The 26,052-nt window shown below is 39.4% G+C and overlaps 1 protein-coding gene across 1 annotated transcript in view; it reads right to left on the bottom strand.

Moving 5' to 3' along the window:
• Positions 1-1,177: 1,177 nt before the first annotated feature.
• Positions 1,178-26,052, bottom strand: part of UBR5 (ubiquitin protein ligase E3 component n-recognin 5) — a 143,101-nt gene continuing 118,226 nt past the window's right edge. Inside the window, exons 46-59 of the mRNA XM_054017496.1 lie at positions 25,818-25,938; positions 25,633-25,731; positions 24,973-25,216; positions 22,773-22,884; positions 21,489-21,633; positions 21,047-21,177; positions 20,291-20,351; positions 15,711-15,886; positions 12,789-12,873; positions 11,145-11,300; positions 10,567-10,680; positions 5,989-6,133; positions 5,222-5,307; positions 1,178-4,171 (exon numbers count right to left, since the gene is read on the bottom strand). Of these exons, the coding sequence (XP_053873471.1) occupies positions 3,959-4,171; positions 5,222-5,307; positions 5,989-6,133; positions 10,567-10,680; positions 11,145-11,300; positions 12,789-12,873; positions 15,711-15,886; positions 20,291-20,351; positions 21,047-21,177; positions 21,489-21,633; positions 22,773-22,884; positions 24,973-25,216; positions 25,633-25,731; positions 25,818-25,938 (1,888 nt within the window). The 3' untranslated portion in view covers positions 1,178-3,958. The remainder of the gene's footprint in view (positions 4,172-5,221; positions 5,308-5,988; positions 6,134-10,566; positions 10,681-11,144; positions 11,301-12,788; positions 12,874-15,710; positions 15,887-20,290; positions 20,352-21,046; positions 21,178-21,488; positions 21,634-22,772; positions 22,885-24,972; positions 25,217-25,632; positions 25,732-25,817; positions 25,939-26,052) is intronic.

Here is a 26,052-nt window from a genome sequence, read left to right as displayed (position 1 = left end):
ACTGAAATTTGGATAACTGGGGATTTGACTGTATCACAATCAGTCCTGGGCAAACCACTAGTAGAAAGAAACTGGAGGGAGTTCAGAGAAAAACAGCAATAATTTAAAGAGGGCTGGAAGGACTGATAAATGAGAAAAAATTAAAAGTTAAATATACATAACTTGGTCAAGAGACAAAAGGGAGAGGTAAATTTATGAACACCTGAAGAGTGTAAACAGAATGGAAAGGAGCTATTTAGGATAGTGGAAGGTGGATAATTATGATATATACTACATTTTGGTTATGACAGGATGACACTACAAAAGGAAATTTTAGATAGACTAGCAGGGAAAGCTTCCTGATTCTGGGATACATTATACTGTGAAATGGTATTCCAAGGGCTGTTACAAAAGACCCCATCAATAGATACCTAGAAGATGTACCTACTCCAGCTAACAGTAGAGCAACTACAGGGAGATGGACTGGATGACCGACATCATTTTTTCCCCCATTTGAATGATAGAATTAAAGATGAAGGGCATTTTAACATTTTCTGCCCTTGCTCATCTTTGGATGGGTGAATTCTAAGTACATCAGAATACCCCATTAGTTTTGTATATAGTCCATGCTTTTACAATGAAAAAAAAACCCCATACTTATCTTTGGAAGAGAAAAGTAAAGTCCAGTTTCTCATGTCTGTTTGAAATTACTAAAATTCTGCAAGAAATACATTTTACTTTTGCTTGCAAATTTTCTAGTCTATTGTTCTTATCTCCACATTTAGATTTAACGAACATAAATCTCACTTGCAATAGCAAAAAACAGTTGTCATTTCAAAGCCAAACTGGGAAATTAAACCAGCTAAGTATGAGGAAAAACCCAGATCATTTTTTAAAATCTAGAATCCCAGAATTCGGTTGCAACATGGAATTTAACTTAGGCAACATGTATGATTACTTGAACATTAGTGACTACCATTAAAATCCAGAATTTGTCAGGTTAGCATGATGTGTTATATCATTACAATAGGAACCAACTATTGACTTGTTGACATTTTATTGGCGGCTGCTGTACTACTTAGAGAATTATGAACACTTGAGGAATTAGGCCATAAAACTGAAATATTACAAACTTTTCTCCTTTTTTTCTTTTATTTCTCTAGCGCATCTTAAAAATAAACTAACAGAAGGGCTTAAGTCAAAGGGAAACAAGGTGTATGATTTTAATAAACATTTTTTCTTATTAAAAACCTTGATATTGCTTAAATATACCATACAGAGAAAAACTATTTTATAAAGCAACATACACATTTCAAGTCAATGATGGCAACATAAATTATTCTGGCTAACCCCTCTGCTTATGTCATCAGAATGCCTTGGTTGTGTATATATGGTGAACTACTGTATAAGACTAGTTACCTGTGTAATTTCTGCCTAGCTATACAGTACAGGTTTTTAAAAAATGTTTATGCTATATACAGAAATATATATACATATAACATATATTTATATGTTATACATACACATACATTTTTATACATATACACACAATACATATATACACAATACTTTACACTTACATACGGCCTTTGATCAGAGGATCTTGGATGAGTTTTACATCATTAAGCCTCACAAAGCTTCTGTGAGGGAGGCAGCTTCTTTATTTTATGGACTGTGAATCTGAGGCCTGATCTACAGTTTTTGTACCAATATGAACTATTTCAGTTAGGGCTGTGATTTTTTTTTTTTTTTTACTGAAGTATTTATACTGGTACAACCCCTGGTGTGTACAGTTATACTGGTATAAAGGTGCCTTATACCTGTATAGTGTATTCCCCTTCCCATACAGGAATAGCTATACTGGTATAAAGCACCTTTATACCAAATATATAACTGCACCCACATCAGGGAGGTTGTACTGCTTTAACTACACACCACTCTAGTAAAAGCAATACAGGTCGTGTTTAAGTCTTTGAGCTGAGGGTTTGTCTAAAATAACTTGCTGAAGGTCACAGTGGCAGATCCAGGAACGGAATCCAAAATGCCAGACTCCCAGTCCCCATTACCTAGCCACTTGAAACCTCCCCCCTGCCTATGAGGGCTGTTCTTGGGAATGCTATTATTATTTCATTAATACATGTGGAAATATTCCTACTTGGTGCATCTGCAGCTTAACTAAGCAAGTCTAGAAGAGTTAGCCTTATAAAACAGTCTTCAGAGTCAAAGTGGCACACATGGTGATGAGAGTTATGGTCCCAAGCCCTCCTCCATGCATGCAAGAGTTAGAAGTGCTACAGAAGCAGGATGCTGCATTTTTAGGTAGGGTGGAAAAAGGAAGGAGTTTAGGTCACTTCTGGCCATCCACCTCCGCTTGGCACTCAAAGTGGCATTGACCAATTTTGGTGGAAAACCAGTGTAGCACCCCTCAGCAAGGAAAGGTCATTGCAATATGGAGTCACAGAATGCAGGGAAAAGTAGGAGAACGAAGTCTTTCATCAAAACCCATCATCATCACTCTAGTCTATTAAGTCTTAGTAAGCATCAGAATTTGATAGCAAGGGTAAAGTTGCTCCTTTTTCTTTACTAATGGCCTTCCAACATTTATAATGGAAATCATTAAAGCATTAAGAATTTAATGACAAAAGTACTAGGCTACTAGATGTTCAAAGACTACCCTTGTAAAACCAATAATCGCTTTATTAAAAAGAGTGGACATACAGTAGGTCCCACTACAATGAATTTGCAGATTTATTCCATCATAATCAATTTTGATTTTTGGGGAGAAACTTTCGCTTAAATTCTGCATTTTTGTGAAGAGAAAGGGTTGCCTGGCTCGCTCCATTCAGGATTCTCTGCTAACTGTAAAATGTGGGCTGAATTGCTTCCATTATTTATTTGTTTTATAGTGCAGATGCAGATCAATTTTTCAGTTAAGAAATTGAGATTTTTAATGGACAACTGTCTGGTGTAGGCTGTTAAGCTAAAATATTCAGCGTTACATAAATAAAAACTATTGTGTCTTCAATATGACTTGGTATTTTGTCTATAATTTCTTTATTAAAAACTGTAACAAGATACTTAAAAAAGGCTAGATACAAAAGTAGTTAAGCTGCTCACGAACATTAAAATTTTTCAAAATGTATCTTCAATAATCATGATCTTATAAACATTTTACAGTTACCAGAAAGTGCCCAGGCTGAGTTTACACAGTTGAGATACCGCAGTACAAGTGTCTAGTTAGAACTGGAAGTGGAACAATCTCCTGACTGTCTGCTTACTGAAATAGGGATACAAAAATGTTGATTGTGAACTATGAAATAATGTGCATTGGCCTCATCATATGTACAAAAAACCTCACTAAAGGTACAGATTACATGCAAAATATTAGTGATGGGATCTAATGTGCCAGAGTTCAATGCAATCAGAACAGAAATTGCAATGAAAGTGGTTTCATAAGTAAAAGTGAATGATTCCAACTCTTAGATCTGAACTGTGAAGAACTTTTTACAAGTTCAATATACATGATACACAACTGCAGCCAACCACAAATTAAACACCATAAAAAAAGTTAAAATAAAACACAGAACATACTTAATTTTTTATTTTGAAATTCCCTACTCCCTCTATACAAGAACCTTTGCTGAAACACTTTTCACAAAGGCAGCAGTGAATTTTCTGAACATTTTACATATTTTCCCTCAGCAAAAAGATAAATCACAGTGTAAATTATATTGTTCTGCTGTCATCTTTGGCTGGGGTTAGGCCAAGAAGTTATTGACTAGCGAACTGTTACAGTCAAACATTGCTAGTGCTCCTTAGGCCTGTAGGTTACAAACTTAGTACAGGAATGTTTGCATTTAATCAATAAAGTACCACCAGGGGTATGACAGCATTAACTTTCATAAACTTTTATAGACAAATGGAAAAATCTACAAAACTTAGCTAGTAATATTACACAGCAATACACACTTTTTATACTCTACACAAAACCAAAATTCTTGGTCTTAATGGCGAGTAACAATTTCTGTTTCAGAATCTGTTTAGAGGAATAGAGTGGGACATAAAGGCGAGAAATGCAAGTGTTTGCTGTAGGAAGATGTTGGTCATCTGGTGGTCTTATTGTGATGGATGGCATGGGCTGGAATCCCTCCTCACTGGCAGGCAATGATGGGCTTGATGTCCAAAAATAAACCTAAAAGAATAGAAAGTAGGCTGTAACTTTTGCTGGTCTAGAAATATTTAAACTGACTCCATGATACAAACATTGGTATCGCATACTGATCATTATTTTGACATGAGTAAAATGGGAAAGTCACAGGGCAGTCATGGTGCTTGATCATAAAACATTCCTTGTAGTATAGAGACTCAGTGGCTGTGCTGTGTACTATTACGACAATGTTATACTCCCAGTCATTTCCTCTCTTCTGTCAACTACAAATATATAATATCACATTTATCAAAGCAACTTATCAAAAGAAGCAACACTCTCCAAATATTAACCACATCTTGGTGCAGGAAGTTGGGATTCCCTGTCCTTTTGGGAAGAGGATAATGTCTGTGTATCAGAAACTTTTTTATATAATCGAATTAGCCATTTTATATCAATCAAATTACTGTAAAATACAGCACTGATACCAAATGCATTGATAGCTAGCAATGGAAATTGCAGTACCAAGAGTTTACTTGAAAAGTATTAGAAGTGTGAAATATTCTCTTGCACAGCAAAGTGAATACTGCATTGCACCCCTGAGTTCCCTTTGCCTAAACCAATCTGCTCTAGATTTTCCTCTTTTTACACCAGTCCTTGTTTTCTTCTTTGCGGAGTTCACTCAAAAATGAGAAGGTTGACATCTCTGAGGTGATCAAAAGAACATTTTAAAAGAGTGGGTGAATACAGTGCATAACAAGCAAACTTTTCCAATCCTCTATAAATGCAATTCAAACCTCATCTTCTGCCCACCTGTTACTCAGTGTGAAACCTCTCAAACAGGGACTGCAAACATGCTTGAGAGTTCTGAGATATGGACAATGAAAGATACACCAATATTAATTTTCTTGTGAACAAAGCTGGATTTCATATTCAGTCTCAAGAGTTGAAAGCCTAGTGCACAAACTCCCGAGTACTACTGCTACTCTACCAGTGTAGAAAACCTTTCCATTAAAACAAAAAAAATACTGAAAAGCAACACTGATTGTTGAAAAACAGTCTTAAGCAACCTTTTACAGGTGAAGGACAACTTACTAGATCTTGTCTTTCTGTCATACTCATCTTCTCAACTATGGACCAAAACCAACGCTTGAACTGCAAAAGCTTCTCAGCATTTTCTCCTGTTTGAAACAGAATAATTAAATTTAATGTATCTGACAATGAACATTTAGAGCACGTGTTTTATACATGCCAGCAAGTAAACTTAGTGTCACTACCCCCTCCTCACAACACCTGCACACTAGGAACAAGGACAGTGCTATGTCAAACACTAACGCAAACATTTTTGAATGTAAGGACTAGACTTAAGAACACTGGTGTAAACAACTAATAAAATTAACACACTGTATAATCTACTAACTAGCTGTATCTAAGTTTGTAACAGGTCAATGAAATATTTCTTTAAAATATTAGATTACAATCATAACTCTAAATATATGGTCAGGCCAGGATTTGGCAGGAAAAAATAGCACAACCCATAATTTGCTCTCCTTGCATTCTGATGGATTATTTATATAGTGATACTGAGGTTGTACCCTTGAAAGAGTTGTGTATTTTACTCTCCCATTTTGAGGTAAAGATTCTTAAAAGTGGCAAAGAATACGGCTGGCACACTGAGAATCCTTTTAACAGATTATATTTAGAGCCATTCATTAAGGTCAATGAACAGAGCTGGTTTTAAGCTTAGAAAAAGTTGAAAAAATTATCCTTGCTATCCATCTCTACATAAAGGACAGACAGGAGAATAATACTAAATTTCTAGCTGTACAACTCATTTCCTAAACAGACTATGTATTTCATACCTGACTCATCATTGAAAGAGGTAAAGCTGATCAGCATTTGCACGTTTACTTCACCACAGCCGTTTACCAAAAGCCTGAAATCTTCTGCTGTCAAGTCTTCTAATGAATTCTTTGGAAGCACATCCAGCAGACCTTTCCTCATTGCCTGAAAGAGTCACATGATTCACTTTACACTGACCATCTCTGCTACTGTTTAAGTGGATTTCTGAGAAGTTACATACAATGAAGTTCACAGCTCACAAATATCAGTTAATTTTCCTCTTGGCTGTTCACCTCTTCCATGTTCAATCTCAAATAGTAAAAACATCTTTTTGAATGGAAGCTATATTGGGCCCATGGTCTAGAACTTGCAATATTCAGGCCCAGACCAGTAATAAGCATTGATAGACTGAGGGAACCAATGACAATTATTTTTAAGATTGACACCTTGCAAACCATTGGTAGTACAAACAAGTGCTCTCTCTCTGTCACTGGAATTTGAGCTTTTCAATATAGCCATTTTTTCTATGCCCTAGTCAGTTACAATATATCTACAATTCTTTTGATTACCTTGCTGCCCGCTACTGCAAATTCCCACTTCCTTGAATTCTGACACTGCTTTAAAAATCTGTCACTTTGAGAACCACTAGACCTAGAAACTAATGCTGTAGCTGTATCTCATTGGAAAGCCACTAAAATGAGCAGGGATATGGACAGCTTTCATATGAGAGGAGATTAAAAAGACTGGGACTGTTCATCTTAGAAAAGAGACAACTAAGGGGGGTGATATGATAGAGGTCTATAATATCATAAATGGTGTGGACAAAGTCAATAGGGAAGTGTTATTTACCCTCTTCACGCAACACATGACTCAGAGGGGACGTCATGAAATTAATAGGCAGTCAATTTAAAAACAAACATATGGAAGTACTTCTTCACATAATGCATAGTCAACCCATGACACTCGTTGCCAGGTGATTTTGAAGGTCAAAAGTATAACTGGGTTCAAAAAGAATTAGATAATTTCACGGAGAACAGGTCTATCAATGGCTGTTAGCCAAGATGGTCAGGGGTGCAACCCCATGCTCTGTCCCTAAACCTCTGACTGCTAGAAGCCAGGACTGGACTCTATCGCCTATTCTGTTCACTCCCTCTGAAGCATCTGGCACCAGACACTGTTGGCTAATAGGATACTGGGCTAGATGAACCATTGGTCTGACCCACTATGGCCATTATTATGTTCTTGAAATGAATATTCAGGAGATACTAACTGATGAATCATGTCAGAACTGCAATTTGGGGCACGGGAAGGTGGGGAGGCAAGTGACAATAAGGACAATTTAATTTCAAAGTCTAAACTCCCATGGCCTACAATGGTTGGAAACAGTTTAACAGTCCAGTAAATTGTCCTAAATACTGGCCTCTGAATCAGTGTTCACAAAGCAAATATTTTTATTTAAAACTCAAAGCAAATATTTTTTATTTAAAACAAGGGTGATGTCATGCTAGGAGTCTACTACAGGCCACCTAACCAGGTGGAAGAGGTGGATGAGGCTTTTTTTAAACTACTAACAAAATCATCCAAAGCCCAAGATTTGGTGTGATGGGGGACTTCAACTATCCAGATATATGTTGGGAAAATAACACAGCGGGGCACAGACTATCCAATAAGTTCTTGGACTGCATTGCAGACAACTATTTATTTCAGAAGGTTGAAAAAGCTATGAGGGGGGAAGCTGTTCTAGATTTGATTTTAACAAATAGGGAGGAACTCGTTGAGAATTTGAAAGTAGAAGGCAGCTTGGGTGAAAGTGATCATGAAATCAGAGTTCGCAATTCTAAGGAAGGGTAGAAGGGAGTACAGCAAAACAGAGACAATGGATTTCAGGAAGGCGGATTTTGGTAAGCTCAGAGAGCTGATAGGTAAGGTCCCATGGGAATCGAGACTGAGGGGAAAAACAACTGAGGAGAGTTGGCTGTTTTTCCAAGGGACACTATTAAGGGCCCAAAAGCAAGCTATTCTGCTGGGTAGGAAAGATAGAAAATGTGGCAAAAGACCAGCTTGGCTTAACCACGAGATCTTGCATAATCTAAAAAATAAGGAGTCATATAAAAAATGGAAACTAGGACAGATTACAAAGGATGAATATAGGCAAGCAACACAGGAATGCAGGGGCAAGATTGGAAAGGCAAAGGCAAAAAATGAGCTCATACCAGCTACAGGAATAAAGGGCAACAAGAAAACTTTTTATCAATACATTAGAAGCAAGAGGAAGACCAAGGACAGGGTAGGCCCACTGCTCAGTGAGGAGGGAGATACAGTAATAGGAAACTTGGAAATGGCAGAAATGCTTAAGGACTTCTTTGTTTCGGTCTTCACCGAGAAGTCTGAAGGAATGCCTAACCTAGTGAATGCTAATGGGAAGGGGATAGGTTTAGAAGATGAAGTAAAAAAAGAACAAGTTAAAAATCACTTAGAAAAGTTAGATGCCTGCAAGTCACCAGGGCCTGATGAAATGCATCCTAGAATACTCAAGGAGCTAATAGAGGAGGTATCTGAGCCTCTACCTATTATCTTTGGAAAATCACGGGAGATGGGAGAGATTCCAGAAGACTGGAAAAGGGCAAATATAGTGCCCATCTATAAAAAGGGAAATAAAAACAACCCAGGAAACTACAGACCAGTTAGTTTAACTTCTGTGCCAGGGAAGATAATGGAGCAAGTAATTAAGGAAATCATCTGCAAACTCTTGGAAAGTGGTAAGGTGATAGGGAACAGCCAGCATGGATTTGTAAAGAACAAATCATGTCAAACCAATCTGAAAGCTTTCTTTGATAGGATAACGAGTCTTGTGGATAAGGGAGAAGCAGTGGATGTGGTATACCTAGACTTTAGTAAGGCATTTGATACGGTCTTGCATGATATTCTTATCGATAAACTAGGCAAATACAACTTAGATGGGGCTACTATAAGGTGGGTACATAACTGGCTGGATAACCATACTCAGAGAGAGTACTTATTAATGGTTCCCAATCCTGCTGGAAAGGTATAACAAGTGGGGTTCCGCAGGGGTCTGTTTTGGGACCGGCTCTGTTCCATATCTTCATCAACGACTTAGATATTGGCATAGAAAGTACGCTTATTAAGTTTGCAGATACCACCAAACTGGGAGGGATTGCAACTGCTTTGGAGGATAGGGTCATAATTCAAAATGATCTGGACAAATTGGAGAAATGGTCTGAGGTAAACAGGATGAAGTTTAACAAAGACAAATGCAAAGTGCTCCACTTAGGAAGGAACAATCAGTTTCACACATACAAAATGGGAAGAGACTGTCTAGGAAGGAGTACGGCAGAAAGGGATCTAGGGGTTATAGTGGACCGCAAACTAAATGAGTCAACAGTGTGATGCTGTTGCAAAAAAAGCAAACATGATTTTGGGATGTCTTCTTGTGAGCAAGACATGAGAAGTCATTCTTCCACTCTACTCGGCACTGGTTAGGCCTCAACTGGAGTAATGTGTCCAGTTCTGGGCACCACGTTTCAAGAAAGATGTGGAGAAATGGGAGAGGGTCCAGAAAAGAGCAACAAGAATGATTAAAGGTCTTGAGAACATGACTTATGAAGGAAGGCTGAAATAATTGGGTTTGTTTAGTTTGGAAAAGAGAAGACTGATAGGGGACATGATAGCAGTTTTCAGGTATCTAAAAGGGTGTCATAAGGAGGAGGGATAAAATTAGTTCACCTTAGCCTCTAAGGATAGAACAAGCAGCAATGGGCTTAAACTGCAGCAAGGGAGGTTTAGGTTGGACATTAGGAAAAAGTTCCCAACTTTCAGGGTGGTTAAACACTGGAATAAATTGCCTAGGGAGGTTGTGGAATCTCCATCTCTGGAGATATTTAAGAGTAGGTTAGATAAATGTCTGTCAGGGATGGTCTAGACAGTATTTGGTCCTGCCATGAGGGCAGGGGACTGGACTCTATGACCTCTCAAGGTCCCTTCCGGTCCTAGAATCTATAATCTTTTATTTCAGAACAGGCTTCTAAAAACAAGACCAAGTTTTACTTTTAATATAATTTTTGACAGATTCTGGTCACGTTTCTTGTTAAAACATTAACAATGGTCAGAACAAAAATTCTGCAATCATTAGCCACACTGATCTTGCACAGAGCAGGCATAAGGAGGCCAGAAGCTCCAGTGACTTTATGCTGGCAGAGTTTGGCTTGTTAAATCTTTGAGCTAAGAGGTTAAATAAATCTAGGCTGAGAAAGAAATATAGAAAAATGGAAGACTGTATAGAATCCATATGTCTGAAGATAAGCATTTCCCCAGTATGTTATATGAATCTTTTTTTTAATCTATATGTAAATGCTGAAGTTTAACTAGTCATTGAGCTAACTTTAATTCTTCCTTTGAATTTATATCCTTCGGTCTATTCAAATGAGCTTTTAGGGTAGTCAAGGTCTCCACATAATTAAGTTAGCAAATGTGTAACAAGAAACAAAGATTAATACCCTTTAGAAGTTGGACAACTTGGAATGGAATGCAGTATATGCAGAAATTGACAGTATCATTCCAAAACACTACAAAGCACTTACATGTAGAGGTTGTTCTGCTACTACCAACATTCTGTGTTCTGCATATTTCCGGACATATTCATAAACATTCTGAGGGGTGACTGGTATATTTACACCATTGGAGATAAGTTCAACCTACGATGAAGTAGCAAAAGGGGAGAGGATTTAAAAACATACTTTAAAGAAGAAAAAAGCAACAGTTAAAACAAGAGCATCATTTCTATTACTGTATGCAGTAAATATACTGTGGTGCTATACAGCTTTTTCACTCTTAAAACAAGTTTTCAGTGGGTTACTGGTTCGGGCTATTACCATGAACAGAAGTTTTATATTTAAAACCAGTCCTTGTGATGAGACCAATAATCCTGGTACTGCTGATTTCTCATTTAGATTATATTAAACAGCCCATAAATACTAGGGGCTGAATATTCAAAAACACTTAAGTGACTTAGGAACACAAATCCCACAGACTTTCAATGGGTCTTTGTGCTCCTGAACACTTACGCAGTTTAGAAAATCTCACCCTAAATCCGTCTGGGGTTTGACAGACTATGAACAAGTAACATTAAACTGTAAAGTCAAGTTCAGCTTGCACCTACCTGCCCTCCACCCTCCTCCTTGCACAGGTCTATTGCAAATGCTAAATCCATTGCTGCAAAAACAGCATCAGCATCCGTGCTCTGGGAGGCTAGGATAAGTTGCCGCAAGCTCTCATACATAACCGGATCAAAAAAAGCAAAGTCATGCCAGTTCACCTAAAATAAGGTAGATGTTTGATATGTAGCATGGTTTTTATAAATATATTCAACATAATGAGTTCTAAAACGGATAATATGTACACTAGCATAAGGCACCTAAATAGCCATGTAATGAGGCATTCACTCAAACACTTGGAAAGAATCACAAAAAAAGGTAATTTCCATTCTCATCCTGATTTTCTGAGGTGCAGGAACATAACACCAGATTGAAGTGCATTGGCAAAGCACAGAGAAGGTTGTAAAGCATTTGCCCACACTAAGAATGACTACAGATCTAGGCAACTGAACTCTTGGAACGTATCCTTTCCATAAATCAGCTTGGGTCAAAACAGACCTTTGTGGATTTTTCAACAGGATTTGAAAAGGGGTCACACGTGACTTCACTCCTTTTCCCATCTGCACACTCCCTAAAACTCTGGAAGGAAATTCACCTGCGCCATCACAGAAAGAAAGCTTCTTCCCAGCAGCTGTAAATTCCTTTAGGTGGAAGTTATTTGTGCCCAACAGTTGCCCTCCTCACCCTCAACAAGCAGATCTTTTGAGCAGATCCTTGCCTTTTTGGTCACATTTTGGGGGCCTTTGCTCCATCAATTATCTGTCTTTCCATCTAAGACAGTACTTCGTGGTGCCCCTAAACTCAGCTACAGGGACTTTTGGTACTTCTCATTTTCCCATGTTGCCCACTACCCTGCTGTCATCATGAGGGAGCCCTAGAAGGCTTTTACTCAGATGGTAGAGCAGGGAGAATGTCCTTCTGTTTTGGAAAGGGGTTGGGGTGTTCTTGTGCATCTATAACCTCTTGCTCCTTTGTCACCATTCCCCTACCCCATTTGTTAAAATCACATCTATTTTGGACAATGACTGGCTCTGATTTTTTTTTTTTTTTTTTTTTTTTTAAATAACCAAAATGAAGACCAGGGATAATGGGAAACTTTGTTCAGTTTGTTGCATTGGGCACCATATTTAGAGGTATACTGTCAAAAGATAATTAAAATGTGGTCTTGACCTAAAACAGTTAAAACATAGGCAATTGCTGGACTGCATTTAAATTTTAAGTCTACACCTGAAGCAGAATTTGAAATCTGATTAAAGAATTCTCTCAACTGTTAAACAAGATGCCTTTTTGTAAATAGTAACATAGAAAGGGCAAGAGAGAACTAATGCTACAGCACAGCTTCAACGTCCTTTTTTCTGCTCGTGAAGATCAACCCTGTCCCATTTTAAATATTTAATATAGACAGATATAGAGAGCGTGCGCACTCATATTATATTAATTGGAAACCCTCCTCAGTCAATTCCTTGGCATCCACTTGGCAAACTCAGTTTAATTGTAAGACAACAAAAAAATCACAACTGTTTTAATTAGATTTAGTATTGCCAAACAAGCACAGTGTTAACATCAAAACATATTTTAAAATAAAATTATTTTTTTAAAACTAAATCTTATGTACTTAAAGGCAGTTCAGATGTCTGTGATCAACTTACTTTTCTGCCAAGAAGAACTTTGATAACATGTCTGTTTAACGTGATGGGACATAGTTCATTCTGCAGTAAGCACAACCCTAGAATTCTGAGAACAAAAAGAGTACTATTAGAAAATCACAAAAAGAAATTGTTTAAAGAAGTGGGATTCAAAAGAGTTTCCTGAATATTTCAACAACAAAAAACAACTCTGGAGTTCAGGTTGAAGTAGCTTCCAATTATAAAACCTCATATTTAAAACTTCCCAATGCCAACATCCCCCCAAAGAAATCACCATTTCAGAAACAGTGCATGCAGTACCTCGTCCCATGGGGAAAGTTTTTCTGGAAAGCTTGGTTAAAAAAATAAATAATCTGCTATTTTTCCTGAAAGAACAATCATGGGTAAAGAAGGATCACTTCCTCAAAAATACCTGCTGCAACAAAACTCCACTCCTGGAGACTAAAAATCTCCACAGATATTACTATGAAAGAAAATATTAAAAAAGTAAGAATGCAAGAATATAAAAATACTGTTAGAGGTAAGAAAACAATAAACCTATTTTATGTAGGACTCAGCAAAAATAGGGATAAAATAAGAGGGTTCGCAAAAATTAAAAAAAAACCCACAGACAGGACAACTTAGGCAAAAACTATTTCTGCAAAAAGGCTGGTAAAATGAATTTTGATGGCTGCCTTCTGGCTGAGCAATTACACTTCGTAAAGGTGTGAAGAGAACTCTACACACCTGCCCTATAAATCGGTTTGGAAAATTATGAGTCTGGTTGTGTAAGTAAATATCAAATGACTGAATGAGCTTTGAAGCTATGGGTTCAGCTAGTTGTTACAATAAAAAATGCAGGCAGACAAAACACTTAGACATGGTTCTTCTGAAATCAGGAGAATCTGCTGTACTGGAGTGAAAACAATCAAAAAGTGACTGGATTTTTAAGGGTATCATTCTTCTCCAGGCATAAGCCTACAGACTTCCACAAATTCACTCTAAAAAGCGCCTCAGCAGAGCAATCCTGCATGTTTTTCTCATGATCACCTACTTCACAGACAGGTGCACTGAGTCCATTAGTGCCAATGAGGTGCAAAAAAATTCACTGATTTATTCAAGAGAGCAAACGCTGGTCACAAGCCTTGTTCTGAAGCATATGATCCCACAAAGAAACAGTGTGGTCTAATGACAGATGTCAGAAGCAACCTTCTGTCCCATATATTTTCAGTGGAGATGAAGTAACGTGGTAGGAAGACAACACCAGGCTCCACAATATATTCAGAACTGAAAGGTTACCTTTACTGTAGGAAATGGTGTAACTGGAGAACTTCATCCTATCCTACAAAAGGTTCTTATTCTGCCCTCATCGACATAATATTGAGAATCTTCAAGCAGTGCGTTAGGCAACACGACTAAATTCTGTCGTGTGATTTAGTCTCCTTCTCTCATCCACTCCCCAGGGGAGTTGTTGTGCAGTGTATTGTTTTGTTTAACATACACACTACTATGCATTTATGTCAGAGAAGACAAGGTGAAAGAAGAGCACCTTGCATTTGGAGTGGAACGTGGGGAGGTTTGTGACAGCCCTTAATTTGTGACAGTTTATTCCACAGACAGATTAGTCACTGAGAAAGCTTTGTCTCCTGCACAGACAAGCTTTATCCCTGTGGTAGAAAGTTCCACTGTGCAACAGAAGTCGAGTCGTTGACCATGGTCCTCATCCTGGAGCTTTAAGCAGTCTCTTTAAATGCCACTAAGCTCCTTGAAGGTAAGGACTGAGACCTTGAACTTTACTCAATAGTCTCTGGAAAGCCAACATGTAAGAGCAGAGGCCAGGTCTGATGGGCTCAAAGTAGCCAGCGTTGCTGAGGAATGCAGTGCAGGGCTCTGTACTAGTTGGAGTTTCTCTAAGGACTGATGTCTTCACACCCTAGTACACTGCACTGCTATCATATAGACAGAAGGTGATGAAGGCATATATAAGAACACTTGAGAACATGCCTTGAGAAATCTAGGGAAGTGAAATGTCTTTGGAGCGAGTTCTACTTGATATACACCTTGTTTTCTTGGGAAGAGAAGGCTTTGTTTTTCAAGTCAACGCCCAACAACATGAGCAGGGTCCTGGAGTCCATCTATACCAGAAGCTAGCAGGTTGTTTGTGTTTGTGGAAACACAGCTCAAGAGCCTATTTTGTAAGAGCTTTACTGATGTGGGAAATATTGATAGTCGTGATGTCCAGCAAGGATGCTCAACTGTTTATTTGAGGACTGTTTGCCTTTGAGACATTCCAGTCAGACCTTGCACTAGACTATGAAAACTGCGGCCGGGGGTGGGGGGGGAGGAGGGAGGAGAAGGGTAGGGGGAGAGAAGGGACCAGGAATGATTTCAGGGAAACCCACTTTTGAACTTAAGAGCACATGGTGGCATCTGGACACAGATATCAAAGCCAAGGCAGTTATTGTCTGTTCTGCTGGCTGTGCATGTGCAACTTAGACATAATGTGGATGGTACTGGGGCACTTTAAGGTCCTGCTTCTCTGACATACTTGCAAAATAAAAAGGGGGCAGGGAAAGCAAAAGCGCAAAGATACAAGTTTTAGCTTACAAAATCAGTAAAATAGTTCCCTTTGACAGAGAGTTTACCTCCTCAGAGACGAGGGAGTCATGGGACCTAAAATGCCAATGATGCAATAAATCTGATGCTACTAACATTTTCTCTCTCTCACACACACACGTACATTGAGGGGTACGAGTGCAAATTTTAACAAAAACTTAAGATTTCTCTCAAGATTTAATAGACTAAGTTGTTCAAGTTCCCCCACATGATTTCAAACCCAAGATGAATGAACTCTATTACAGCTTTTATCTTTGGAGAAATATAAGCTATCAAAATATCTGAAATGCCAAGAAAACACAAGACTAGAAAACTAGCTTAATATTGTACCTGCCAATGTTTCTGAAACAATTCAATCTTGCCTCTGTGTTTTTGCCAGGCCTTGGCGTATAAAAACCTCGTTTCCCAGGTTGGTAGAATAGTGGTGCATTATCATCACCATCATCTGTATCATCTAATTCCATGTCCACCACACTGCGACTGGAGCCATGTCGCTTTCTATTTTCCTAGTACAAAAGATTAAGAAGCTAATTTAGAATCTCAGTTAAAAGTCAAACATCTATCCTAATTTTTGTTACCCATTGAATACTGAAACCTGCTCATTATAGGACCCAAAGATTTTTGAGTCTTGCCATTTCAAAAGACTGGTAATATTTGGCAATGGTGGATTTTTAAATAATTGAGCAGTTCATTATTTTGAAAAATAAATTAAAGAAGCAGATCCTTTCAGCAAAGATTTAGTAAAAAACACCCTTCATTTTATTAGGGCTGTCGATTAATCGTAGTTAACTCACGTTATTAACTCAGAAAAATTAATCACGATTAATTGCACTGTTAAACAATAGAATACCAATTGAAATGTATTAAATAATGTAGAAAAACACGGAAAATTTTCAAATATATTGATTTCTATTACAACACAGAATACAAAGAGTACAGCGCTCACTTCATATTTTTTATGACAAATATTTGCACTTTTAAAACGATAAACGAAATAGTATTTTTCAATTCATCTCATACAAGTACTGTGGTACAATCTCTTTATGGTGAAAGTGTAACTTACAAATGTAGATTTTTTTGTTACATAACTGCACTCAAAAACAAAACAATTTAAAAAACTTTAGAGCCTACAAGTCCACTCAGTCCTACTACTTATTCAGCCAATTGCGAAGACAAACAAGTTTATTTATATTTACGGGAGATACTGCTACCCGCTTCTTATTCACAATGTCACCTGAAAGTGAGAACAGGTGTTCGTGTGGCCCTTTTGTAACCGGCATTGCAAGATATTTACTTGCCAGATATGCTAAACATTCGTATGCCCCTTCATGCTTTGGCCACCATTCCAGAGGACATGCTTCCATGCTGATTCGCATTAAAAAATAATGTGTTAATTACATTTGTGACTGAACTCCTTGGGGGAGAACTGTATGTCCCCTGCTCTGTGTTACCCGAATTCTGCCATATATTTCATGTTATAGCAGTCTCGGATGATGACCCAGCACATGTTTATTTTAAGAACACTTTCACAGCAGATTTGACAAAACGCACAGGTGGTACCAATGTGAAATTTCTAAAAATAGCTACAGCATTCAACCCAAGGTTTAAAAATCTGAAGTGCCTTCCAAAATCTGAGAGGGACGAGGTGTGGAACCTTCTTTCAGAAGTCTTAAAAGAGCAACACTGATCAGAAACTGCAGAACCCGAACCACCAAAAAAGGAAATCAACCTTCTGCTGGTGGCATCTCACTCAAATGATGAAAATAAACATGCATCAGTCTGCTCTGCTTTGGATTGTTATTGAGCAGAACCAGTCATCAGCATGGATGCATGTCCTCTGGAATGGTGGCTGAAGCATGAAGGGACATATGATTCTTCAGCAGATCTGGCACGTAAATATCTTGCGATGCTGGATACAACAGTGCCATGCAAACACCTGTTCTCACTTTCAGGTGACAATGTAAACAAGAAGTGGGCAGCATTATCTTCTGCAAATTGTAACCAAACTTGTTGAGTGACTGGCTGAAGTACGACTGAGTGGACGTGTAGTTTTTACATTGTTTTATTTTTGAATGCAGTTGTTTTTGGTACACAATTCTACATTTGTAAGTTCAACTTTCATGCACAGACTATCAAGGAAGTTTTTGGAAAGTGTAGGGGACAATTTCCTGGTGCAAGTCCCAGAGGAACCAACTAGGGGCAGAGCTCTTCTTGACCTGCTGCTCACAAACCGGGAAGAATTAGTAGGGAAAGCAAAAGTGGATGGGAACCTGGGAGGCAGTGACCATCAGATGATCGATTTCAGGATCCTGACACAAGGAAGAAAGGAGCAGCAGCAAAATACGGACCCTGGACTTCAGAAAAGCAGACTGACTCCCTCAGGGAACTGATGGGCAGGATGCCCTGGGAGAATAACATGAGGGGGAAAGGAGTCCAGGAGAGCTGGCTGTATTTTAAAGAATCCTTATTGAGGTTGCAGGAACAAACCATCCCGATGTGTAGAAAGAATAGTAAATATGGCAGGCAACCAGCTTGGCTTAACAGTGAAATCCTTCCTGATCTTAAACACAAAAAAGAAGCTTACAAGAAGTGGAAGATTGAACAAATGACCAGGGAAGAGTATAAAAATATTACTCAGGCATGCAGGAGTGAAATCAGGAAGGCCAAATCACACTTGGAGTTGCAGCTAGCAAGGGATGTTAAGAGTAACAAAAAGGGTTTCTTCAGGTATGTTAGCAACAAGAAGGTCAAGGAAAGTGTGGGCCCCTTATTGAATGAGGGAGGCAACCTAGTGACAGAGGATGTGGAAAAAGCTAACGTACTCAATGCTTTTTTTGCCTCTGTCTTCACGAACAAGGTCAGCTCCCAGACTACTGCACTGGGCAGCACAGCATGGGGAGGAGGTAACCAGCCCCCTATGAAGAAAGAAGTGGTTCAGGACTATTTAGAAAAGCTGGACGAGCACAAATCCATGGGGCCAGATGCGCTACATCCGAGGGTGCTAAAGGAGTTGGCGGATGTGATTGCAGAGCCATTGGCCATTATCTTTGAAAACTCATGGCAATCAGAGGAGGTCCCGGATGACTGGAAAAAGGCTAATGTAGTCCCTTATCTTTAAAAAAGGGAAGAGGAGGATCCGGGGAACTACAGGCCAGTCCCTGGAAAAATCATGAAGCAGGTCCTCAAGGAATCAATTCTGATGCACTTAGAGGAGAGAAAAACGATCAGGAACAGTCAGCATGGATTCACCAAGGGCAAGTCATGCCTGACTAACCTAATTGCCTTTTATGATGAGATAACTGGGTCTGTGGATGAGGGGAAAGCAGTGGACCTATAATTCCTTGACTTTAGCAAAGCTTTTGGTATGGTCTCCCACAGTATTCTTGACGGCAAATTAAAGAAGAATGGGCTGGATGAATGGACTATAAGGTGGATAGAAAGCTCACTAGATCGTCGGGCTCAACGGGCAACGATTAATGACTCCAAGTCTAGTTGGCAGCCGGTATCAAGCGGAGTGCCACAAGGATCAGTCCTGGTGCCGGTTTTGTTCAATATCTTCATTAATGATCTGGAGGATGGTGTAGACTGCAACCTCAGCAAGTTTGCAGATTACACTAAACTGGGAGGAGTGGTAGATATGCTGGAGGGTAGGGATAGGAAACAGAGGGACCTAGACAAATTGGAGGATTGGGCCAAAAGAAATCTGATGAGGTTCAACAAGGACAAGTGCAGAATCCTGTAATTAGGACGGAAGAATCCCATGCACTGCTACAGAGTAGGGACCGAGTGGCTAGGCAGCAGTTCTTCAAAAAAGGACCTAAGGGTTACAGTGGACGAGAAGCTGGATACGAGTCGACAGTGTGCCCTTGTTGCCAAGAGGCTAATGGCATTTTGGGCTGTATAAGTAGGGGCATTGCCAGCAGATTGAGGGATGTGATCATTCCCCTCTATTTGGCATTGGTGAGGCTTCATCTGGAGTACTGTGTCTAGTTTTGGGCCCCACACGAGAAGAAGCATGTGGAAAAATTGGAAAGATTCCAGCGGAGGGCAACAAAAATGATTAGGGGGCTGCAGCACATGACTTATGAGGAGAGGCTGAGGGAACTGGGATTGTTTAGTCTCCAGAAGAGAAGAGTGAGGGGGGATTTGATAGCTGCTTTCAACTACCTGAAGGGGGGTTCCAAAGAGGAAGGATCTAGACTATTCTCAGTGGTACCCGATGACAGAACAAGGAGTAATGGTCTCAAGTTGCAGTGAGGGAGGTTTAGGTTGGATATTAGGAAAAACTTTTTCACTAGGAGGGTGGTGAATTACTGGAATGGGTTACCTAGGGAGGAGGTGGAATCTCCTTCCTTAGAGGTTTTTAAGGTCAGGCTTGACAAAGCCCTGGCTGGGATGATTTAGTTGGGGATTAGTCCTGCTTTGAGCAGGGAGTTGGACTAGATGACCTCCTGAGGTCCCTTCCAACCCTAATATTCTATGATTCTATGATAAAGAGATTGCACTACAGTACTTGTATTAGGTGAATTGAAAAATACTACTATTTCTTTTGTTTTTTACAGTGAAAATATTTGTAATCAAAAATATAAAATGAGCACTATGCGCTTTGTACTCTGTGTTGTAATTGAAATCAATATATTCGAAAATGTAGAAAACATCCAAAAATGTTTAAATAAATCGTATTCTACTAATCTTTTTAATCGCGCAATTAATCGCAATTCATTTTTTTAATCGCTTGACAGCCCTACATTATGTGACAAGAGGAGATAACTGAGGCAAAAGGGCAGGTTATTTACAGGCTGTTACATTACATTTATTTTAAAAAACATCTTTTTATGGCAAGCCAATATAACTGGATCTTAAATTTCCTTCAGTTCACACATGAATCGGATGCAAAACAGATCCCTTACCTGTACCTTGTCTGAGGAGTCTAGCAACCCAAGATCCAGGATACTGTCAGCTCCATTTTCCCTGGGGGGGGGAGGGGGAGGGCGGGATTAAGGGGAGAAGAGGCAAGCCAAGATTTAATTTACCATTATCCGTTAATAGTCACATTCTGAGCTGGAACTAGAAGAGTTATATTTTTTAATGAAAAGTCAAAATAATAAAACTAGATATGATTCTGAAAACAAAATTTAGTGAAGAAAAATTTGAAAGGAACAAGCCTGCCAATTGTTTATTATGCATGTATACAGCTGAGTTTCCTCAACTAATCTCTACAGCTGGACAGGAGGAACACTGTAAGCCATTGTAACCAGGTTCTGAAAACAAACCGTGCAAAGTGCAGTTTCTTGCCAATTTGGTTTTAAAGCAAAACACAGACAAGAATACCATATTATTATTTATATTACAGTGGGACCTAGATGCATAACCAAGATAATGGTCCCATTGTGCTAGGCACTGTACATATACAATGTAAGAAGTAGCCCTTACCTCAAAGAGTTTACCATCTAAAAAGACGAGGTAGACATCGTGGGAAAAAGGACGTACTTTCTTGTTTTCCAAATGGGAAACTGAGGGTACTAATATTAGGTGACTTGCCCAAGGCAAACAGGACATCTGTGACAGAGCAGGGAACTGAACCCAGATCTGCTGGGTCCTAGATCACTCTCTTAACCACAAGACCAGCCTTCCTTTTTTATCTGAATCCTGATTTAATTCTTTACCTTCCATGCGCAATAATGAGTTCCATAGCCTCATCAACTCTTGCTCTAAGGGAATCTTCACTTGCTAGTAATAGAAGCAGCTGAGCAGGGGACAACTCCAGTAGCATACCTGTGATTTTGCTTGCAAATGCCTGGAAATAAGAGTTCAAGATCTTACTGTCCAATCATTCCTTCAGTGCACTCACTTTCAAATATGGTTTTATGAAAATCTTAATATCTTAACACACCCAAGATTTAAAACAAATTTGTGAGTCAAATGACAAGTTGTAGAAATACAAAACTAGAGAAAGTCAAACGAGATAGAAAAAAATACCCTTATAGAATTCAACTATTTTAATAAGTCATGAATTTCACAAGCAAAGGATAAAGAAAAGAAATCTTAAGTGAAAGATACCCATAGCATCAACAATAGACTTAAGTGTACTGCGCAGATTGGTCTTACTGGTTGCATTGCTTGTACACGAGGGTAAAGCCTTTCTCCAAGGGCCTGTCGATGTGCTGGAAGAGGATCAGGATCATCACTAGGATTCCCTTCTGAGGCTGGTCTAAAGGGCCTTGTGTCAATGGAAAGTTGTCTTCTAAAGTCCCTTTAAAAATGACAGTTTACATCCCTCTTGGTTTATATTTTGTGAAACTTGATAAGACTATGTTAGTTGCAAAGGAAACTTACAAAGCTCTTGGATAATATTATTTATGTACAGATAAAATAGTACAGACCAGTTTGTGCAATTGTAATATTCCATGTAGTTAGCTGGATATAAAGGTTTGGGAAAGGAACAGAGTTGAACTCTGTCAGTCTTTTGGGGAAACAAGGTGGACAACCCACCAACTAACAATGGTGTTGTTTGTAATGCATTTCTTGTCTCGGCTACTGCAATGACAGGAGTGATTTGTGAGATGGGGTTGAACAGCGATCTAGTGGTGCTGAAATGGGCGTAATCATTAGAGCATGTATTTATATACCAAATCTCAAAAAAGAATATGGAAGTTCAAAATAAGTGCTCTACTATCTTGAAAGAGAGAAGCATAGTATCCTCTCAGTTTGAAGAAAGGAGAGTCCAAATTTTAGAACAGACATTCATCTATTTCAGCAGTTCTCAAACTTATTTGATCAGGCCCCCCAAATACATATACCACCACCAGCCTCTGAAGGCAAAGCAGAGAGCAGCAGTTGCTGGCTGCGCGTCCAGTTCTGAAGGCAGTGCCGCGCCAGAAGCAGCATAGAAGGATGGCAATGTGAAAACTGACATTCGTCAATATCATTTTTCACAGCAGGCTTAGCGCCCCATTGCCAGCCCTACTTCTGTGCTGCTGCTGCCACCCCAAGGCTAACAGCTGGAGCCCCACCACCTCCAAGTGAGGGATGCAGGGGCACATGGACAGCCTGAGCCTGGGCTGCCTACCCATGAGGGATTTTGGGGGGTGGGGGAGAAGAGAGAGACAGAGCCCAAGTGGCAGGGCTTCGGCTGTCAGACCTAGGACAGCAGGACTCCAGCTGTTCCCTTTATTCCTGCCTTCTGGGTATGCACAGCTCTTCTGCATGAGGCCCAACTGCCTGGGGCTGAAAGCCAGAGCTCTTTTCAAAAAACAAAAAAACCACACAGCTCGCGCCTCCCTTGACACATTCCCACACCTCCCTTGGGAGGCCCACCCCATAGTTGGAGAATCACTGACCTATTTCATAAAATACTTGTGACCAGGACATAATTACAGATAAATCACGTACCTATCCCTGTCTCTGCGAGAACCAGCTCGTAAGCCACTACTCCTCCTCATTTCCCTTTCTCGCTCCCTCTCCCGATCTCTCTCCCCTCTATTTCGCAATCTCTGCATCAGACCTGAAAAGGAAAAAAAAATGTTTTAAACTTCTCATACTTATACAATGCAGTGTACTCCAAGCTCTTTATTGCATAGCTTGCGCAGGAAAAGAGCACAATTTTAGTGGACTGGATGGCTTAGCAGATAGCAATGGAATTCAAACTTCAGTCTAGTTAATAGTTTATTTTGAAGTCTTATGCCAGGTATATGGTTTCAAATACTAAGGATGTGTTTTCTGTCACAGACTAGGTGATAAAGCTGTTTCAAATGGTGGCTTCCTGTTAAAGGGTTAATCACTATTATATGTACTCCAAGGCCTGGTCTACACTACAGCATTAGGTCAACATAAGCTGCCTTAAATCAACCTAATTATGTCAGTGTACACACTACAGCGTTGCTCCCACCAATGCAAGTGCCCTGCTACACCAACATCATTCCACCCCCAGGAGGGCTTATGGTGGTGTAGTTAAGGCGACGCAGAGTCCGTGTAGACTCTGCGTTGTTACATCTATTGGCTGTCATTCTTGTAAATTTACAAGAAAGCTGGCTCCACAGCTGGACTGCTGCCTGGTCTCTGCTCCAAGCTGGGCTGTCATCCAGGCTCCCCATTCCCGGCGGGGAGCTGAGGGGGATGGGGCAGCCGGGTTTCCGGCAGGAAGCTGGACACAGAGCTGAGAGCCCTGGCTCTCAGTCCCCCACACTGCCACTCTTAAGTCAGGGAAAGCACTCCTGGTGAGAACGCACACCACCGACAGAAGAATGTCAGCATGGACATGAACGACCTGCAATAATTACTACAGTGCCTGGAAGATGACTTAACATAGGTTGATTTAAGTTTATAGTGTAGATATGCCCTGAGAGACTTTAATATATTGGTGTTAGGCAGAAACAGCAGTTATGGAGATTGAATGAAATATCACCTCTTCTGACTTTGTACACAAATCCAGAGCAGCTGGACGTTTCTGCTAAAGCGATCAATGAATTTTTGACATGGACTTTACGATGTTATTAGGAATCAGTTAACACATAACTAAGATAAATGGAGAAAGTTCATAAGTTCAGATCAAATGTAGAACTCTACACAAACTCCAACTAAAATGATCTGAGCAGAAGTTCTAAGAGGGATTGTGAGGAAACAGAGCCATTCTTATCATAGAATCGTAGGACTGGAAGGGACCTCGAGAGGTCATCTAGTCCAGTCCCCTGCACTCATGGCAGGACTAAGTATTCTTCTTCTATTATCCTGGCCCCCAAATAGTGTGTAGGTGAGGAACAGCTGTACAGTGACACCAATGCCACTACTATTAAGTCCAGACTTCAGTAGTAGAGGATTAGTCTGAATCTCACAATGATGTTCTCCAGTCCTCTACGCTGCTCCAGCCACACCAAACTGTCCAAGTACAGTTGCTATGTGACGTGCCTCCATTACATTTAGGATCTTTTACCTCAGCAATGTCGGTAAGCATGCAGCTCCTAGAGTTATTTTAGTCTTCCTGAAGACTCAGCATTGCACCGGCACATGTTCAGAATCTCTAGGCAATTGCAAGAACTAAATATTCCCCTCCCCTCCATGAAAAATTTAGTTTCTGCAGAAACTGAACTTAAATTTCTACAAAAGAAGTGCTGGTATAGCATACCACTTCACTCATATCTCAGGGACGAAGTGGGACTGGATGGAATGGTCATGGGCTATAGAGCCTTTCACATTTCAGTTGTCTCTTCATGACGATATTGGCAATGTTCAAATATAGTAGATACTCATGGCTAATTTATATTCTAAGTGAAGTAAGTTGACGGTTTTGATCTGGTTCTAAGTGGACAAATATCTAGCTCTCAAAAAATACTAAATCAGTATCCCTTTTTGACAATTTTGGCCAAGAGGCAAAGAATTGAATGGATGTATCCTTTCAGGCTGGAGGAAGTTCCTTCAGGTCAAGGCTGATGAACATTTTCAGGGAATCGAGGGGAGAAGTTATAGCCACTAATTATTTAGCTATCTTTCTGGTTTTTCTAATGTATATTAATAGAGTTAATATTCCAAAATGAAAAAAGTGTGTCCAAAGTTATGATTAATGGTAGCCACGGAATACCTTCTCCATGGTACTTACTTGTATGGGTACCCTTGTTGGCATTCTGGATGCAGTCTAGGTTTGGCAGTTTCTCATTTGATAGAAAAGCCTGTGCAATGGCAGTATAAAAACTTCGTGCTACACCACTGCCTTCTCCTGGCTCATCCTTAAATGTAACTTTTACTCTGTGCACAGCCATTGGAGTTGTAGCACATCTGCGACCAAAATGATTGTTGAGCTGCCTCATCGTCTGCTGAATTAGAAGATCTCTATCTCGATCAACCTAGCAAATACATAGGCTAAATTAAGTGTTTACCCTTCTGTAATGACTGCCATAGCAAAAGATCAAATATTAATTTCAGCTTTAAATGTTATTTCAAGAGGATTTTTAGTATTTCAGAATAAAAGTTCCCATGAAATACTATGTTTGGAAGGAGTCAGCAGAAGGAGGAATCCATAACACTACACAGTAATTGCAAGGCAGCACTATTCAGTGCACCAGAGTCCCCACCCTGAAAAATGTTCCAAAATGTTTGCTTACAGAGTTTGAAACATAACTTCTTATATCAAATTACTAAAACACAGATTACTGTAGTGTGTGTTAAACCTTTAACAGAATATAAAATTATAATATGACGTTTTCATTGCATTCAACTTTTAATTACGTTATAATCAGGAAAATAAAACTAATTTTTTTACCTCCAATGTTAAATCCCTGGATTGCTGGTTTCTAAGTTTTTCCATTTCTCTGCGGAATTTTGATTCTTTAACTTCAAAGCCACCTAATTCAGTCAAGATCTTTAAAAAAACCAAAATAATAAATTAGCTGTAGAATTTAAACAAACAAAATGCAATCGACGATCTTCCACACAGAAAATACATACTGATCCAGGCTCTGCTCCAACATCTTCCATGAACACTCTGCCAAACAGTTCTAAAGAAAGGCGCCAACGTCCTAGCAACATATCATGAGAAATAACCATTCCCATGAAACTACACTGGGGCCTGGTAGAACAGGGAGAAAAAACAAACATGTAATACTTAAAAAATGCAAACACTAAGTTAACCTCTGATATTACTCAGTTGTAGATTTTTACTTTTGTTTAATCACTGCATTCA

Source organism: Malaclemys terrapin, chromosome 2 (genome assembly GCF_027887155.1).
Source record: "Malaclemys terrapin pileata isolate rMalTer1 chromosome 2, rMalTer1.hap1, whole genome shotgun sequence".
In the NCBI taxonomy this organism is placed as follows: domain Eukaryota; kingdom Metazoa; phylum Chordata; order Testudines; family Emydidae; genus Malaclemys; species Malaclemys terrapin.
Note: the sequence above shows the minus strand (reverse complement) of the source record. Positions and strands in the feature narration are given on the sequence as shown.